Source organism: Ursus americanus, chromosome 12 (assembly GCF_024610735.1).
Source record: "Ursus americanus isolate L20-20 chromosome 12, mUrsAme1.1.p, whole genome shotgun sequence".
In the NCBI taxonomy this organism is placed as follows: domain Eukaryota; kingdom Metazoa; phylum Chordata; class Mammalia; order Carnivora; family Ursidae; genus Ursus; species Ursus americanus.
In genome coordinates, this window is record NC_142138.1 from 65,118,904 (window position 1) to 65,139,425 (window position 20,522).

At 37.8% G+C, this 20,522-nt stretch overlaps 1 protein-coding gene across 1 annotated transcript in view; it reads right to left on the reverse strand.

The window, feature by feature from the left end:
- SPAG17 (sperm associated antigen 17) overlaps nucleotides 1-20,522 on the reverse strand; it is a 212,056-nt gene that overhangs the window by 88,167 nt on the left and 103,367 nt on the right. Inside the window, exons 19-21 of the mRNA XM_087866202.1 lie at nucleotides 13,827-13,981; nucleotides 9,518-9,700; nucleotides 7,887-7,974 (exon numbers count right to left, since the gene is read on the reverse strand). Coding sequence (XP_087722328.1) covers nucleotides 7,887-7,974; nucleotides 9,518-9,700; nucleotides 13,827-13,981 — 426 coding nt within the window. The remainder of the gene's footprint in view (nucleotides 1-7,886; nucleotides 7,975-9,517; nucleotides 9,701-13,826; nucleotides 13,982-20,522) is intronic.

Consider the following 20,522-nt stretch of genomic DNA (forward strand, 5'->3'; position numbering starts at 1 on the left):
TTCTTTTTGTCTGATTGCTGAGGTCAGGACTTCTAGTGCTATGTTGAACAGCAGTGGAGATAGTGGACATTCCTGCTGTGTTCCTGACCTTATGGGAAAAGCTCTCAGTTTTTCCCCATTGAGTATGATATTCGTTGTCAGCTTTTCATAGATGGCTTTTATGATATTGGTGTATGTTCCCTTTATCCCTACACTGTGAAGAGTTAACGAAGAAAGTTTGCTGTACTTTGTCAAATGTTTTTCTCTGCATCTATTGAGAGGATCATATGGTCTTGCCCTTTCTTTTATTTATGTAGTGTATCACATTGATTGATTTGCGGATGTTGAACCATCCTTGCAGCCCAGGAATAAATCCCACTTGGTCATGGTGAATAATCCTTTTAATGTACTGTTGGGTCCTATTGGCTAGTATCTTGGTGAGAATTTTGGCATCCATGCTCATCAGGGATATTGGTCTATAATTTTTCTTTTTGGTGGGGTCTTTGTCTGATTTGGGGATCAAGATAATGCTGGCCTCAGAGAACAAGTTTGGAGATTTTCCTGCCATTTCTAGTTTTTGAAAGAGCTTCAGAAGAAGAGGTATTAATTCTCCCTGAAATGTTGGTAGAATTCCCCTGGGAAGCCATCTGGCCCTGGACTCTTGTTTATTGGGAGACTTTTGATTACTGCTTCCATTTCCTTGCTGGTTGTGGGTTCTGTTCAGGTTTTCTATTTCTTCCTGTTTCAGTTTTGGTAGTTTATATGTCTCTAGGAATGCATCCATTTCTTCCAGATTGCCTAATTTGTTGGCATATATTGGCTCATAATACGTTGTCATAATTGTTTGTATTTCTTTGGTGTTGGTTGTGATCTCTTTCATTTTTCTTTTTGACAAGTCTGGCCAGGGGTTTATCTATCTTATCAATTCTTTCAAAGAGTCATCTCTTAGTTTCGTTGATCCATTCTACTATTCTTTTGGTTTCTATTTCATTGATTTCTGCTCTGATTTTTATTATTTCTCTTCTCCTGCTGAGTTTAGGCTTTATTTGCTGTTCTTTCTCCAGCTCCTTTAGGTGTAAGGTTAGGTTGTATATTTGAGACCTTTCTTGTTTCCTGAGAAAGACTTGTAATGCTATGTATTTCCTTCTTAGGACCGCCTCTACTGCAACCCAGGGATTTTGAACAGTTATGCTTTCATTTTCATTTGTTCTCATGAATTTTTAAAATTCTTCTTTAATTTCCTTGTTGACCCTTCATTCTTTAGTAGGACGTTCTTTAACTTCCATGTATTTGAGTTCCTTCCATATTTCCTCTTGTGATTGAGTTCAAGTTTCAAAGCATTGTGGTCCCAAAACATGCAGGGAATTATCTTAATCTTTTGGTACTGGTTGTGACCTGATTTGTGACCCAGTATGTGATCTATTCTGGAGAATGTTCCATGATCACTTGAGAAGAATGTGTATTCTGTTGCTTTAGGATGGAATGTTCTGAATGTATCTGTGAATTCAAATAGGTCCAGTGAGCTATTCAAAGCCCTACTTTCCTTATAGATCTTCTGCTTCGGTGATCTGTCCATTGTTGTGATCATAAATATTTATAATTGTTAGATCTTCTTGCTGGATAGACCTTTCAACTATGATATAGTGTCCCTCTTCATCCCTTACTACAGTCTTTGGTTTAAAATCTACTTTGTCTGATATAAGTATTGCCATCACATCTTTCTTTTGAAGTCCATAATCATCATAAATGGTTCTCAACTCCCTCAATGTCAATCTGCAGGTGTCTTTGGGTGTAAAATGAGTTTCTTACAGATACCATATGGATGGGTCTTGCTTTTTTATCCAGTCTGACACCCTGTGTCTTTTGATTGGAACATTAAGCCCATTTACATTCAGAGAAATTATTGGAAGATATGAATTTAGTGCCATTGTGTTACCTGTAAAGTCACTATTTCTGTATATTGTTTCTGTTCCTTTCTGGTCTATGTTACTTTTGGGTGCTCTCTTCACTTACAGGATCCCCTTTAATATTTTTTTTAAGATTTTATCTATTTATTTGAATGAGAGAGAGAGAGAGAGGGAGAGCACTACTGGTGGCTAGGGGCAGAGAGAGGGAGAAGCAGACTCCATGCTGAGCAGGGAATCTGATGTGGGGTTCGATCCCAGGACCCAAGGATCATGACCTGAGCCAAAAGGAGATGCTTAACCAACTGAGCTACCCAGCACCCCACCCCCCTTTAATATTTCTTGTGGGGCTGGTTTAGTGAGCACAAATTCTTTTCATCTCTATTTGTCCTGGAAGCTCTTTATCTCTCTTTCCATTCTGAATGACAGCCTTGTTGGATAAAGTATTCTTGGATGCATATTTTTCTCATTTCTTACCCTGAATATATCATGCCAGTCCTTTTTGGCCTGCCAGGTCTCTGTAGATAGGTATTCTGCCAGTTTAATGTTTCTACCTTTGTAGGTTAGGGACCTCTTGTCTTGAGCTGCTTTCAGGATTTTCACTTTATCTCTGAAATTTGCAAGCTTCACTATTATATGTTTGATTATATGTTGATTTATTTTTATTGATTTTGAGGGGATCCTCTGTGCCTCTTGGACTTGAATGCCTGTTTTCTTTCTCAGATTAGGGAAGTTCTCAGCTGTGGTTTGCTGAAATACACCTTCTGTCCCTCTTTCTCTCTCATTTCCCTCACTCTGGGACCCCAATAATTCTAATATTTTTTTGCTTTATGGTATCGCTGATTTCTCGAATGCTCCCTTCATGATCCAGTAGTTGTTTTTCTCTCTTTTCCTCAGCTTCCTTACTTTCCATCATTTTGTTTTCTATGTCACTCAGTCTCTCTTCTGCCACATTTACCTTAGCTGTTAGAGCATCCATTTTAGAGTGCATCTCAGTTAAAGCATTTTTAATTTTGCCCTGATTGGATTTTTAGTTCCCTTATTTCTTTACTAAGGGATTCTCTAGTGTCTTTCATGCTTTTTTCAAGTCCAGCTAGTATGTTTATAATTGTTGTTTTGAATTCTAGTTCCAACATCTTAATTATATTCATATCGATTAAATCTACGGCAGAGCATATTACCTCTGGTTCTTTCTTTTGTTGTGAATTTCTCCTTCTAGTCATTTTGTCCAGAGAAGAATATATGAATGAGTGAAGAAAATAAAAAATATCAACCATGACCCCAGTGAAATATACACTAGACAAACCCGAAGAGATAGGAAACCAAAAAAGAAAGGAAAAAAAGGAAACAAGAGAGAATATAACCTCATAGGTGGAAAAAACAGGGTGATCCACTTAGTCCTAGGTGTATTTTGATCTGTTTGTTAGAAGATACTAAATCCCAAAATTGTAAAGAAAAAAAAAACATATGTATATATAAAATATATGCATGTATGTATATAAATAAAACTGAATACGTGAAAGGAAGCCAAAAATGAAGACTATATCTATAAATTGTAAATGTAAAAATGAAAATTTAAAAAAGACTTAAAAGAGTGGATAAAATAAGAAACTAGTTGGAAAGGAAAAAAAAAGAGAAAGACAATTTTAAACTGAATGACTGAAGAATCATGAGAAGAAACCTTGAATTCTATATACTATTTTCCCCTAGCACAGGAGTTTGTCAGTTCTGTGTGATCCATAAACTTGGTATTAGCCTAATATTCTTTCTGGTCTTCTAGGGGAGGGGCCTGTTGCCCTGAGTCTCAGGTGTCTTTGGCTGAGTGGAGTTGCACCACCTTTCCCAGGGGTCAGGCTCAGTGTAAGCTGTATTTTGTCCCCTGAAGGCTTTTCACACTGCTTAGAGGATGGGAAAAAAAAAATGGCGGCCTCCCAATCTCTAGCCCCAGAGCTGAATTATCATGGCCCCCATTCTTCAGTGCGCCCTCAGGGAAAAGCAATCAATCACTTTTGTGTGTGCCAAACTCTGAAGACTCCTAAGATGCACACCTCCACCAATCCTTCCCCAGGGGTGGGGGGGAGAAGGGTTTCTACAGTTCTGCCATTTCCTGGGCCCCTGCCCTGGGAGCAGTTGCCAGATCCTGTGCACACCCATACTGCTCCTCCAGAGGGAAGGAGGAGGTTCTGCTGCTTGCCAGGGCCCTGTTTGCAGAGCAGTTGCCTGATTGTGCCAGGCTTCATGGTTATGGCAACACCAAGATGAGATCCCACTCCCAGGCTCGCTGATTGTAGCCAGCTTCCCCGCTCCAATGCTTGGGAACTTTGCCACACTCAGTCACCCCTGTTCTTTCTGTGACCTTGGCGATCCTGAGACTGCACTGTCTCATCTAGTGCTCTGCCCTGCTTCACCACCTGAGCATCTTTCAGGCAGGGATGTCCCTCACTGGAGCAGACTTCTCAGAGTTACAGTTTCTTTGCTCTACTGTTATATCACTTTCCAGTAGCTGGATTACAGAGACTCCCTCCCCCCATGGTTTATCTTCCAATATATTCCCTTAGATTCACTTCTCTGCACCTCCTACCCTGCAAAAAAATGGTTGCTTTCTATTTGCTGAGTTGCAGCAATTCTTTTCTTAGATCTCAGGTTGGATTCACAGGTGTTCAGAGTGATTTGATAGATATCTAGCTGTATTCAGGGGACCAGATGAAACTAGGATCCCCTACTTTTCTGCCATCTTCCCTTCTCCTAGTAAAAACACTTCCTTAATTTATTTTCAAGCCAAATTAACCTTAATACTGATTCTTGTTAATAACAACATGGACGTCTATAGACTAATTTCATTTGTCATGGACACAAAAAGTCTAGATAAAATACTATCAGATCAAGCCCAGTTGTTTAATAAAATAAAAACCTACTATGAAAAAAATGTGCTATAATTCTTAATCTATAATGTGCATAAAAATGGTTCTAGGAGCTTATTAAAAATTAAAATTCCTTGATTCTACTCACAATGATGCAATTAGGATGGGGTAAAAGCATCTGTATTTTAAGTCTCTCCTCCCCAGAGACCCCTAGGCAATTATAAATACGTCATTGTATGGGATGAGGATTAAACTTTAGGAAATATTGAATAAAAATACAAAGGTTATTCATATTGTTAAATAAATCTCCACAATTCAATATATCAATAAAATAAAGGAGGAAAACCAACATACACTTTTAAAATTTTTTAAAATTAAGCAGCAACACATAATAAACTTAAAGGTTTGCCATGTAATTATTTTTACCACTAAGCCCAAGAAGCCAGGGAGGCTCACCAATATTAACCTACAATGTTTTGAGGTTTATTGCATACTGATGGGAGTGTGAAAGTCAGCTCTTGCCTACATGATATTTAAGTTTACAGCAAAGCTATTGCAATTAAAATTATATGGTGCTTGCAAAGGAATAATTGAGTAGACCACTGAAACAGAATACAGCATTCAAAAATGCATCCAAAAAAAGGTGAAGGGGGTTAAGAGGTACAAATTTCCAGTTATAAAATAAATAAGTCACAAAAATAAAAAATAAAATAAATAAGTACCTAATATGTTCTATAGTCAACATTCCAATTCAGTTGTGTGTGGGGGGAGGTGATTGAAGTCACATTTAATAAAGTGGTACCAGTAAAATGACAATCCATGTGGACAAAGAAAAAAACCCTTTCATTATACTATAAAAAATTAATTTCAGATAGATTTGATATCTAAATATAAAAAATATATCTATGAAAATATTCTAAGAGAGTACAGGAAAAGTGATGTATAATCAAGGTGGAATCAATCTGTTAGAAGCCCTGAAACCATAAAAAGAATGACAGATTAAAAAAAAATTTTTTTTGAAGAAGCTACAGCATACACACAAAAAGAGCATAAATCCTAATCCTAACCGAATAGCTGAATGAATTACCATGAAGTAAATGCTCCTGTAACCACCACCAGGTCAAAAATCAGACTATTTCCAGCTGCTCAGAAGCCCTCCTCAGGCTTCTTCCCAATCACTTCCTACTTGTACTGTCCTAAAGACAGCCATTATGCTAATTTGCAACACTTTAGCTTAGATTTGTGTTCTTTTAAGCTTTATGTAAGTGAAACATGTATAATGGATATAGTCTTTTCATTCTCTCTTCTTGTGCTCAACGTGATGTTTCTGAGATTCACCCATATTTCTGAGTGTAGCTGTTAGTCATTCATTCCCAGAGCTTTACCAGTGTTTCATTGTATGACTGAACCATAGTAGGAACTTCACTGATGAATATTTGAATTGTTTCTAGTTTGGGAGAATTAAAAATAATGCTGCACGAACAACTTTGTGCATGCGTCCTGGTGCACGCATGCATGCATCTCTATTAGGTATATACCTAGGCGTGGAACTGTTAGGTTAAAAAGAAATCGTATGCTTGATTTTAGTAGGTATGTCCAGTTTACCAAAGTAAAGTGCCCACTTATATTTCAACCAGCAGTGTATAAGAATTCACTTTGCTTCACATCCTTGCCAAAATGTGGTATTGTCTTTAAATTTTAGCCAAAAATGATTGATTTGACTACATAAAAGTAAAATATTTCTGTCTAAATAGAAACATAAATGGCACTTATTAATAAGGAAATTGTTCAATACTTTACATATATCCAAATTATAAACTAGCAATATTGCTATGAAAATAAGTTAGATCTCTAGATATTATCTGGAAGTGACAGTCATGATATGTTGCTATGAAAAAGAGGTATGTGGCAGAGTTAAAAAAAAAACAAAACAAAACACAAAAAACCCATACCAATCTAAATCAAAACCAAACAAATGAAGACCCTCTTTATATTTGTGCATATGTGTATGTGATGAGGGAACAGAAGGCAAGCTGAGGACAAAGTAGAAACTGATGCCCTGCAACCCCCCCCCCCATGGGATGTAAGTGACATTCCTCAGGCACCCCTGGCTGCCCAAAAGCTAAGGAAAAGAAAAACAAATGGTTAACTAACAGAGATCACAATCCTGCAAGACCTGAGTCTCCCTCAGTTGACACATGTCCTAGTGATTTACAAGGAAGAAGATTTCTTATCAACAGCCTAACTTCCAGAGACCCATAATTCAGTTTCCTGGAGCCCCAACATTACCATCCCCTCCATAAAATTGAGGGAGGCTGAGGCAGAAGGAAATGTAAATAAAATGGAATTTCTTTTAAACCTGAAGCCCATTGACAAGGACTTGTGATCATTCCTCCGGAAGACTCCCAACTGTCTTCATCTTAGTGCCTCATTAGAGGGAGGAACAGCCTTGGCTTGACAATAGCAAGGCCTCCAATATCCTGTGAGTCTTCTTTAACATATGAAAGTGCTTTCTCAGCCTCCCCTTTTCCTCACCTCCCCCAACCCCATGGTATATAATCAGCCACCTCTCACAACCCAGGGCAGCAGCTCTTTCTGCCCACGGGTCCTGTCCCCGTGCTTTAATAAACCACCAGTTTTGCACCAAAGATGCCTCAAGAATTCTTTCTTGGTCGTCGGCTCCGGACTGCACCCCACTGAACCTCACCTATATCCCACAACCTCATCACATGTATGAGTAGAGAGCATACCAAATAGTTATTATTTCTTATTTTCAGGGGCTTAGGAGAGCCAAAGTAATTTTGATTTATTATAAACTGTATATTAAGTTTGTAATTAAAATTCCAATTAAAAATTGGAAACAAAAAACAAACACCTGCAGCAGAAACAGAGTATACTAAGTATGAACAAGGTACTGCCCTGGATTTCAGTTATATAAAAATGAAGACACAGAGTCCTTTAAAGGTTTCATCTGGAGAAGGAGACAGCTCGGTGAAGAGACTGCTTTTTCATTGAAGATCAATTATCTCTGAGAGTTTAATAAAAAAATCACTTCTGTTACACCACACAAATTCTCTATCACACAATAAATTTGAATTTGTTATGACAAACATCCAGTGTCATTTGTCTTTCCTTGAATTACCTTGAGAGAGCCTTCTAAAATGAAAGGAATCTTTTCCTTCTCTTTTTCTTTTTCTTGATCCACTATCTCTGTTTTGCTCATTACTTTGCTACCTGTAACCAGAGAAAATTAAACTTCTTAGTAACTCTCTACAACAAAGTTTTAGAGAAGGACCAAATGTCTGGATTATAGGAGATCTTAAAGGCTGTTAAGTTCAACTCTGCATTCATTCTTTCTTGCTGTCTCCAAAATGGATGTCTGAACTCCTCCAGAGATGAGGAAGTCACCGTGGTTGGTGGAGGCAGTGCATTCCATTCTCACTGTGTTGTGATCTTGAAGCTTTTATTGAAGTGGACTCTCTCTCCCTAGATCTTCAACCTAATTAATCCTAGTTTAACCCCTTAAAAGACCACACAGAATAAATCTAATTTATATTGAAGCCCTCCTCTTGCCAGTATCGTCATTCTGTTTTGAAGATTCGTAAATTTCCTGACTTAAAAGGTCTCAAACTGAATGCAATACCTACCAAGTGTATTCCTATCCCAAACTGACCATTTTCTGGATTTCTCCCAGGAATCTAGACAGTAATTAAGCTTTTGAATCTATTCAGAAGCAGAATAAAGAAAAGGCAGTCAACCCACAACTTTTCCTACTCATAGGCAAGTGTTGCCCTAGATGCTATTGTGACAGCGTGGCCCTACCTCTCTTTTTTATATAGTCTCATCCACCATTCTAGGTACTTAGTGCTGTCCTTTTGTGCCCCCACCAGGAGGAAGGCCAAGCTGATGGGTGGATTGATTATATAAGCATTTTGGTGGATGGTGACTGATTCATTACCAACTTGGCTTTCTAATTCTTATTTTAAAATCAGGCCAAGGACAAATTCCTTTGGTAATTGACAGAAGTTGCAAAATCTTTGGAAAAGATATAGCTTTGCTTTTTTACGAGAAATCACTCTCAACTTCTGCTATCAGAAATAATGAATATTATTAACATGGAAAACATTCCCTATGCATGGACCTAGTGAGATATCCTTATTTTCCAGACAAGTTACCTCATTGCTTTACTTCTTTATCAAGTATCCTTCCTCTTTTTTTTTTCACCCTTTCCCTTCCCCCACAGCATCAAGGCCATGGCAATTAACAAAAATAAATGTATGTTTTGTTCCTACATCCTGTCAAGTGCCTGTCACAAGCCCGCAAGAATCCATTTTCCCTTTATTTTTAGGTTCCTATCCCCAACTAGTCTTGGGACTCTTCTGCTTGCTCTTCTAAGAAAGGTCTTGTTTTAATCTCACTTTCGGAATCTATAAGTTTTCTCATGGAGAGATACTGACTCTGAATTTGCCTCATATATTGTCAATAAGTCCTAGATAGCTGAACCTATCAACCTGGCATTTCCCTAACACCACATTTAATCTGCAGGACAGATCAAATCTTCCAGGTCTGATAGGCAGTGGCATCAATATAAGACAACTAATCAATTATCCCATCATCAATCTCATCATATTTGGAACACAGCTATTTTTCAGAGAAAGTGAAGAGTCACAGAAATTTATAGGCAACTCTTTTTCATACTTAAGTGTTCAGTCTTGATCACATTAACAAATAGGAGGATATCTTTGGATTTTACATGTAAGTTCAACCAGTTACTTACTTTTAGATTTTTTAATAGCATTACTCTTGCCAGGAGAAGTGATTTTGGCACCAGTGGATTTCAGTTCCAGCTCAACCTTCGTCCTAGCAATCTCCTCAGCCATTTTAGATTCCTGATATATGGCTTCTTCTTTTATGATCCAATCTTGAATGGATTTTGCCACAAGTTCCAAATAATTCCTTTAAAAAAGCAAAAAAAAAAAAAAAAAAAGAACAAATGACAGTTGAGTTACTCTTAGTTATAATCAATCAATACTTAAGATATGAACTGTGCAAATGAACTTTTCAAAAATGAACTGATCCTAAATTGTCCATGTAACAAACGCAATAGACTCAGATATATCCTAGATGTAATTTGTACAAAGTTACCAAATACCAGCATCCAGTGAGCATATGAAAAATGTCAACTTCATCCACAATTAAAGACATGCAAATTTAAAAATGTGATGTTTCCACCCTAGTTGAGGATGAAAAAGTTTGATACTTTCAATACTGTTAGCTGGAGAGTAATATGGTACAATCTCTTATTAGGGAAATTTTATATCATAATAGAAACTCTTTTAGTTGATGACAGCTAATTGACTCACTGAATTAACTGAAATGCTCCAGTCTTGCTGTAAAACTTACTGGCCTGCAAATACCCACACCCTAAATACTGTGCCCTACACTGCTTGTGTACTCAGGCTCACGCCAGTGAGTAGCTGCTCACCAGGATTCAGTCATATTTGTTCCCAAATCCATTCATTCTATTTATGCTGATGATTGTACTTATTTTTAATGAAATGTTATGTATACTTATAACATATGACTGTCCTGAGAGAGTTGTTTCTGAGGAAATAAGTTGAAATATTTAGGTTTGACAATCAAGATTTGTTACTGTCAAATTGTGTGAAAGTAAGGCCTAAGACTTAGAAAATAAAGCAAGAGAGGTTCTATACTCAGGTTATTTCACAATTTTCTTTCATTCTTGATGACTTTTAAAGAAGTAAACTGAAAACTGTAGACTATGAGTTACGGGTATGCAACATCTTCGTTGGGAAGGGAAAAGACATCTCAAACTCAATGTGTTCTCAAACTGACTGATCTTCCTCTCCAAACTGCCCCCTCAAGCCTTTTGGCATCTTAGCCAATGGCAAGTCTATACTTCCAGTAGATCAGCCCAAATGCTCTGAAGGCATCCTTGACCACTCTTATTTTCTCACACTCCTCTTCTAATCTGTCCGGAGATTCAAATGATTTTTTAAAACACAGATTTAAAATATATTCAAAATCTAATCACTTCTCACTTACTTCACTGTTATCTTCCTGGTCTGAGCCACCATCACCCCTTGCTAGGATGGCTGCAGTATCCTCCCAACCAGTCTCTGTGTCCCTACTCTTTTTTTTTTTTATTTATTTATTTATGTGACAGAGAGACAGCCAGCGAGAGAGGGAACACAAGCAGGGAGAGTGGGAGAGGAAGAAGCAGGCTCCTAGCCGAGGAGCCTGATGTGGGACTCGATCCCGGAACGCCGGGAACACGCCCTGAGCCGAAGGCAGACGCTTAACGACTGCGCTACCCAGGCGCCCCTCTGTGTCCCTACTCTTAACCCCCTGTAGTCTATTCTCAACACAGTCACTAGAGAGATTCTTTTCATTCTTAAGTCAGATCATGTCTCTCTCCAGTTTGGAGCCTTTCAATGAGTCTGCCTTTCAAACAAAACCTAGGGTTGTTTTTTTTCTATAACGAGGGAACACAGACAAATCAGTATTCAAATGAGATGACAAAATAGAGAATATTTCAGCATGTAATGTTTCAGGAATTCACCAGCCACAGATACTTTCTGAAAGAATTACTCACAAATGTACACCAGCTGCACTGAAAAAATAAATCCAGGAAAGAAGACAACATGGGATATAAATAAAAGGGCTAAAGAAAAAAAACAGCACAATTTGTAATTAAATGTAAATAACTGTGTTACTTGTCTGTGATTAAAAAATATTACTTAATAATTGGAAATAAAATTTCTATACAATTTCAAAATGGGAAGTAGGTGATTGGTTGGGAGTAAGTGAAAATATGTTAAAATTTTTAAAATTTTCTGTGAGATGCTATTAATACTCATTAATCCCAATTATGATATAAAATATTTAAATACATGATTCAAAAGGATAACCTCTAGAAGGATGTAAATAGAATGTATAACTTTAAAAACATCACACAGTAAGAATGAACTAAAAACTGAATCTAGCAAAAGGAAGAAAAGAGATTAATCCTAAAGTAGAAATATACCTATTAAATAGTAAGAATGAGGCCAAAGACATTACCGATAAAAATAGAAGTGAACAGATTAATTCTTTAAAATACAAAGTTTTAGGGGTACCTCAGTCAGTTAAATGTCTGACTCTTGATTTTGACTCAGGTCATGATCTCAAGGACATGAGATTGAGCCCCTTGTCTGGCTCTGAGCTGGGCATGGAACCTGCTTAAGATTTTCTCTCCCTCTGCCCTCCCCCCCCACTAGCCGTGTGCTATCTCTCTCTCAAAAAAATAATAAAATAGGGCTCCTGGGTGGCTCAGTTGGTTAAGTGTCTGCCTTCGGCTCAGGTCATGGTCCCAGGGTCCCAGGATCGAGTCCTGTATTGGGCTCCTGCTCAGCGAGGAGTCTGCTTCTCCCTCTACCCTTCCCCCTGCTCACGATCTCTATCTCTCTCAGTTAAATAAAATCTTAAAAAAATAAAATAGAATATAAAGTTTAAAAATAGTATTAATTATTATTGAAATCTTTTAAAAGACAGAGGATCTCAGAGTAGCTGAAAAAATCCAAGCTGATATTTAAAAGACATGTAGTTACAAATCAAAATGACGCAGAAAAATAAAAGGGTGGCAGATGGCTGGCTAGGAAGCAGAAAAGGTTGGTCCAGATCCTTGATGACTTTGGTGAGTAGCTGCACTATCCCTGAGACACTGCCCAATTCCAGATTTCTCACTACAGAAGAAAAATAATCTCCTTATTAGTCTCACCACTGTAGTCAGTTTTCTATTAACATAGTGAGACACAATTCCTAGTTGACATGTAAAATGATTGAGAAAGTTATATCAGTACATTTTTATATAAAAGAGACTGTCCAATTTCACCAATAACAAATGTGGTGAAATTCAAGGTCAAAAGCATTAAAGGGAACAAGGGAGACGTTTTATCATGATGATAAAAGTTACAATGCACTAAAAAGGATGCTTCTAAAAATACAGATTCAAAAATAAATTTAAACATACACACATATACACACAGTACACATGCAAAACTAACGGAGAAACACAAAATTATAAAGACAGACATTAATACATCTCTCTCAGGAATGGACATTTATCATGAGAATACTGTTTGATTTTATTCGACTAGACATCCAAAACCCAAATGTCACGCATGAAGTTGGAGATCAATGTAAATTACCAAAAGTAATTGAAGAAGAAATAGAAATCCTGAATAGAAGATTAACTTTAGAAGAACTGCAAAGGTTGAAGATAATCTGTTCCTCATCCTTCCCACTATCATCTCTTCCATTGGGCCTTGCCATCTAGCCTCTAGGGAGCCACTACCTCTAAATGGTTTTCTATGTGAAGTGTTCCTATGCTTCCCAAAATAATGTACTATATTATTTAAGCTGTATATGTGGGCAAAGGATTAGCACACGACCTGTTTCCCCAGTTATTCTCTAAGTCCATTCTCTATCTTTCTGTATCTCATTTGTACAGCTAAAACAATGCTGTACAAATAATAAATATTGGATATACGTTAGCCAGCAGAGAAAAAAAATAATGAAATATTCGCATCATTACTGAGAAGAGAGAACAAAGCTTTAAGATCGTGAAGAAATAAGGAGCTTGGAGGAAGAAAAAAAATCACTGATTCCTAGAGGTCTCAGTTTTCTGAGCAATTGGCTGCTGTGTTGATATGTCACTCAGTTGCCCTACTTTTGAGTCTTCCCCAGATCAAGTGGAGTTATCCAAAATTAGCATGCAGAATGTCATGCTTTATAGTTTCTAGTTGAAATCTTTCAGAGGCAGTTTTATTAGGACCTAAATAAATCAAGTGTAAGGTAACAGCACCCTCACTAGACTTAACTGGTCCAGGAATGATGTCTGTCTTCTTTAGTGATATAGCTTTGATGTTTATCACAGTGGCTAGTACACCTCAGACCTTTCAACTTGAACTGAATTGAAGTTTTCTTTGACTTGAAACACCTTGCTTAGACTAAGAAACTAACCAAGTAACTAACAAGCTAACCAAACTAAGATAGCTATTAACTACGTTATATTGGTTACCTGAATCCAACATTGGAGTGAAGAGCAATGTTCCAATCTTCACAATGCAGACGTTGTGTATTCATTGGATTATGAAAGACTAAAAGTAGAGAATTGTCCTGGGTATGATAATAAGAATCAATCCACCTGTACTGCTGGTTGGCTTCTTGAAGAACCTGAAATCAAAATATTTGATTGTTGTGTCTTCCCCCACCCCCCAGAAGAAGGGTCTCTTGCTAGGGCATATCTCAGCCCCCTTATCATCTTCCTTTTATTTGCACACAGTTAGTCTCACTGTTAGTGAGAATGTAAGTGGTAGATTCTTTTTGGAGCTGAATTCAGCAACTCTTACAGAAAAACAGATACTAGGTTCCAGGCATAGAGGCATTTGCTCAAGTGCTTTTTATTAAGGGTGGGAGATAATAATTAAGTCAAGCAGTTATTTAACATCTCCCATGCCTTCATACAGATCATCTCATTTTATCATCATTAAAACCCTCAGATATATAAGTACAATTATTTTTCCCATTTCAAAATACTAAAATCCTCATTTTTTCAGTGTAAATTGGGGTTGAGAGAGGATAAGAGATTTGTCCAACAACATAGAGTTCATAAGTTCTGGGGCCAGGGCTCACACCAGTCCAAGTGTCACCATTTTTGCACTCCAAAGAGTCTTCTCCACTACACCATGCTGTGGTATAGAGAAACGAGGTGAGTAGTCTTTCTCATACATACTATTTTCACATGACTTCTACCCCTGGCCTTTTCCAAAACATTCCACTCTCAGCATGCCCTGCAATTGCAGCTACCAATAGAGCAGCAGAAAGGGCAGGCACACTTGTGTCCTGTTTCCATTTTACTGCTAATCAATGTAAGGAAACATATCCACAGGAAAATAAATTAGATTGCCGTGGGTTGTTGTTTTTGTTTTCATTTTCAACATCAATCTCATGTAGGAACTTTGAGTTCTCTACTGTTTGGGTGATCCGAAGGCATGGAATTGCATATTGTGTTAGGAAAGGACTGTTATGCTTTTGCTTTCAATTTTACACTGGTAGCATTACCAAAATAATACATTTAGTTCCCCAATCTAGTCCCCTGTATGAGAGTCTTTATGGAGTGGCATTTAAACTATTACATCTGTTCCCTGAGAAGTAATACCAGAAATACACATGTGGTGAATATTTTTGCATTAATCGTTTTTGTTTGTTTTTGTTACATAGGGTACTTTCCATCACTTTACTTTTTGGAAAAGCAAATTCCTTTTAGACTTTAAACCCCCAAACCAAATATGTTCATTTCCGATGAATATGTATCTTTTTTTCCATTAGAGAGCTCTGCAAAATTTGTTTTCATATTTATTTTGGCTGCTAGAATTTACAGCACTAAGTTTCTCACAGCTATAGTTGCTCTCAATCAATGCGTGACAAGTTCTCATCTTTCCTCTTTTTTTTTACTATTTGGCTTTTGCCTATTATCCTATATAAATATTGCTGGTGCCATGAACTAGGTTTTTTTTATTATTAAAAGTAAACATGTACTTATTGCAGCATTATTCACAGTAACCAAGATATGGAGCCTGGGTGGCTCAATCAGTTAACCATCTGCCTTCGGCCCAGGTCATGATCCTAGGGTCCTGGGATTGAGTCCCTCATAGGGCTCCCTGCTCAGCGGGGAGCCTGCTTCTCCTTCTCCCTCTGTCCCCTCCCCTCAGCTCATGCTCGCTTTCTCTCTTTCAAAATGATAAAAAAAAAAAAAAAAAGATATGGAGACAACCAAAATGTTCAACCATAGTTGAATGGATAAAGAAGGTGTGGTATACACACACGCACACACACACACACATATACAATTAAATATGTATATACACAATATACAATGTATACTATATATATGTAACAAGTATTTATTATATATTTATATATTATATAGTATATATTGCATTATATAGTATTTATTGCATATATGTAATTAAATAGTACTCAGACATACAAAGAATGAACTCTTGCCATTTGCAACAACATGGATGGATCTGGAGGGTATAATGCAAAGTGAAAAAAGTCAGTCAGAGAAAGACAAATACCATATGATTTCACTCATATGTGGAATTTACAAAGCAAAACAAATGAACAAACAAAGAAAAAAGAGACAAACAAAAAAACAGACTCTTAAATACAGAGAACAAACTGGTGGTTGCCCAGAGGCGAGGTGGGTAGGGGACGTGCAAAATAGGTGAAGGGGATTAAGAGTACACTTATCGTGATGAGCAGAGAGAAATGTATAGAATAGGTGAATCATTATATTTTACACCTGAAACTAATATAACACTTTATGTTAATTATGCTTCAGTTAAAAAAATTAACACCTACTATGTGCCAGATACTGTGTAGGTTCTAGGAAAACAAAAGTGAACAACATAGATAAGATTTTCCTTTAAGGTCTGATTAAGACTTTTATAGATCATCCTGGATTCAGAGACATATCCTAAGAAGATGGAACTGATGGAACATCTGATGCAGAGAATGGATTGGGCGAGAGCAGATGGAGGTTGACTATTAGGAGGGTGCTGCTGCAGAACAGTGGGATGGTGGCGGAATTGACGTAGCAACAGTGGAGATGGTGAGGAGCTTTGATGGAATCAGAACGTGATGATGGATCAGACAAGCAGGACACAGGAAAAGCTGAGATAAAGGATGACTCTTAGCCTTTTGGCCTGAAGGTGATACTTTCTGAGATGGATGAGGAGAGAAACATGCTGAGGTGGGAAAATTACGAGCTTCATGTGAGACACTGAAATTGAGATGCCTGTCAGAAATTCAAGTGGAATCTGGAGTTAGGTATTCTAGCATGGAACTCAAAAGAGAAATCATTTGGAAGTTAAAATTTTAGGAGCCATTAGCATTAGGTCATATATATAGATGAAATCATCACAAGAATGCTTACAGCAAAGAGTAGATGGTTCAGGGCTGAGACTCCAGGCATTTCGATATCTAGACATTAGGTCAACAAAATTCCAGGCAGAGCACCAAGGAGAAATACAGAGTGAGGAGAAACCGAGAGTGAGGAGTGTTTCACAGTGAAGCTATCAGCTCTGCGATGCTGTTAAAAGGTCAAGGAAGATGAAGAAAGACAAATGTCCATTTGATCCAGCAGGACGGTGATCACGCACCTTCATGGAATGGTGAGGACAGAGCCAAACTGAAAAAAAAATAAAGTCTGAAATGAATGTCCATTGAAAGATGAAAGATTGAACACATGTACTCTTGACACCTCACTAAAAGAACAGTAAAATTGTTGGGTTTTAATGTCACGAAACTGAAGGTCACAGGAGAGGAGACAGGCAACAAGGTAGAAGGATAGGGGATGACGGACAGCGGACATAGAAAACCAAATTCTAAGGTTAATTTTACCAGAGGTCAGAAGTAACCTTACTTGTGTGCAAAAGTGCAGAAAGGCTCAAGAAATGGCAGTATTAGGTACTTTTGAGAGTGCGGTGAAAGTGGCACTGAAAATAGGAAGATTAAAATATTTTTAAGAAGCTCTTAGGGCCCCCAGAAGCCCTGGACAATTCTGAACAATGAGGTGGCTGCTCATCTCCCCCCTTAGCAGACAAAGGGAAGATTATTACCCACAGAATGATGCAGTGGAGTCTAAGAAAAGGGACCCTAGGCACTGCCAAGGGGGAGATGTACCACAGAAAAAAAAAAAAAAAGGAATTTCATGAAAGTACAAACTGAGGCCCAAGAAATATAAGGTGACCCACATGTGTAATTCTAAATTTTATAGTAGTCACACTTTAAAAGTAAACAGAAACAGGTGAAGTTACTTTTAAAAATATATTTTATTCAACCCAATCTGTCAAAAATATCATTTCAATATGTAATCAATATAAAAATTATTAATGAGATATATCACCTTTTTTCATATAAAATTTTTGAAATTTGGTATATATTCTTATACCAAAAAGATAGTATATACATTGTGATATACACAATAATAAGTAATATATACAACATTATATGTTATATATGTATATATATAGTATAGCAAACTAACAGAACATCTCAGTTTGGACCAAATACATTTTAAGTACTCGGAAGCTACGTGTGACTAGTGGTTACCACACTGGACGATGCAGATCTAGAGGCTGAATGGCCAGAAGCCTAACTGCCTTCCCCCCATCACACAGCTCCCAAAACCCTGACAGGTAAGTTATGTCTTTCGGTAGGAGATTAGGATTCCCCCCCACCACCCGGGAGAACCTACATGGCTTAAGAGTACAGACTAACATACCAACACTGATGGGTCTCGCAAGGAAACCACCCAGCCAAATCTCCCCAAATGAAGTCCATTTGTGGACTACTCCCCCCTGCTCTGAGCTCATGCATCACTTCCTATTATATTTTTAGTCTCATTATTAACATGAACAAAAGGGCAACTGTCATTAGATATTACTTTCTAATAGGAAAAATGGAGACCCCAAAACAAAACCAGGAAAGAAACTTGGGAAAAAAATAAAAAGAACTTGAGGAAAAAGAGATAATGCAGGGAGAAAACACTAAGGACTTCTAAGGACTTTAATATCCTCAGAGATAAGAGAAGATACAGTATCAGGCAATATGAACAAGATGCTATGGAAAGGTAATTTGCAATTATAAATAGAACTTTAGGAAATAACCCTTGATTATAACAGAAGCAGAAGGCCCAGTAGAAGAACTGGGTGAAAGCTGAGCTATAGCTCTTCTTGTTGTAAGAAGACAAGTGTTGGAAATTAGAGGAAAGGGAAGGAAATTAGAAGTTTAGTCCAGGAAGTCCAGCACCAGAATAGCAGGAGTTCCAGAAAGAAAGAGAAAAAATGGGAAAGGAGATGACTATCAGAGAAATGGTTGTAGAACATTTCCCAGAATAGTAAGACAGGAGTTTCTGAATTGTACTGGGCGTACCAGTATGATACTTGGAAACAGAACCACACCAAGGCATGGCCACAGGAAGTCAAGAACACTGGAACAAACAGAAGATCTTAAAATCTTCCAGAGAGAAGAAAAATACCAAACTCAAACAACTGATCAGGAATCAGAATTTCATTGTTTTTTTGTGGTTTGTTTTGTTTTGTTTTGTTTTGTTTTCCCCTCAAGGACAATCCAAGAAGCTAGAATACTACTGAGGAATGGCTTCAAAATTTTTAGGGAAAATGTTTTCTTCATATTTTTGCTTAATTGTTCAGAGGGTTTTTCTCTGACTACCTTATATAAAAAAGAATCCCCTCCCTAACCACTGTCACTTTTTACCCCCTCACCTGGCTTTATCCTTCTTATCATCTCTGCTATGGCATACAGTTACCTGTTTGCCCTGTTTCCAGCCACCAGAATGGATACTCTAGAAGGTCTGGAGTTCACTGCTAACTCTACTGCTGTGGTCCCAGCTTTTCCTATAATCCTTGACCACTAATGTTTCTGGCTGGAAAGAGAGGCCAAGGCTGTGACCAGGATGACAATAAAGGGAGCTCCCAGGTCCACAGCTGCGAAGCAGGTTGGGAGGGCTAGCAGGAATTCAGAGCATACGGGAGAGAGGGGGCTTAGACCGTAAAACTGATAGAATGCCTGTTAGTTTGGATGTCCTGAGAGGAGATTTTACTCTTTGGTAGAGAGCTTGGGGATAAGTAATGATAAATGAATAGTAAACTACACCAATGAAGAAAATGGGAAAACAATCTCCAGGGTTTTCAAAAATAGTATCAAAAAAGGAAATGTAATCATAGAGTATTTACATAGTTCAGCTATGAATAACATTTATACAAATGAAATAAAGTAAATATTGAATATTAATCTAACCAAAAATGATGATATGGTTAACAGCATTAGCAGATGGCAAGAAGTTCTAGTGTGCGTGTAGGAGTGTATGAGTGAGTGTGTACTTGTGTGTGTGTGTGTTTCTGTGCGTGTGCCCGCACCTACATGCACATGCTGCATGGGGGTTGGCAGAGCTGTTTTCTCAAGAGGGAGTCAATTGTTGATGATGCCCAACCGAAACTAAAACTAAACAAAATGTACTTGTGATTAGAGATAACTGAGTTAAGTAACACCAGAAATAGGTAAATAAATACTTCTACCTCTGGAAATTTAGGCATAGGGGTGGGAGAGAGCTGCTATTTTTCATAAGACTCTATATAGAACTTTCTGGCTTTAAAAATGTGTGGATGGAAAACTTTGATACTGGTCAGATTAAAATTAAAAAGATAAAACAAAAATTAGCACAGGTTGTTGCATAAAACATGGAAACAGAAAATGTAGGATCCCTTGTTATTTTGCATAGTGGTTAAGAGCACAAGTTCTGGGGCCAGATTTCTTGGGTTCATATCCTGCTTCTGTCACTCACCAGCCATGTGACCTTGGGCAAAAGTTACTATTGGTCAAGTTGTCTCAGTTTCCTACTATTTACATAGTTCCTATTTTATAGGATTGTTGCAAGGATTAAATGAGCAAATAATATTTACAAGCCATGGCAAGCATATGGTAAGTGCTCAATAAATGCTAGCTATTGCAGGTTCCATCGACCTGTTAACTGCACCAGGTCAATACTTTGAGGGGCGCCTGGGTGGCTCAGTCAGTTGGGCATCCAGCTCTTGGTTTTGGCTCAGGTCATGATCTCAGGGTCCTCGGGCTCCATGCTCAGTGGGGAACCTGCTTGAGATTCTCTCCCTCTGCCCCTCTCCTGTTC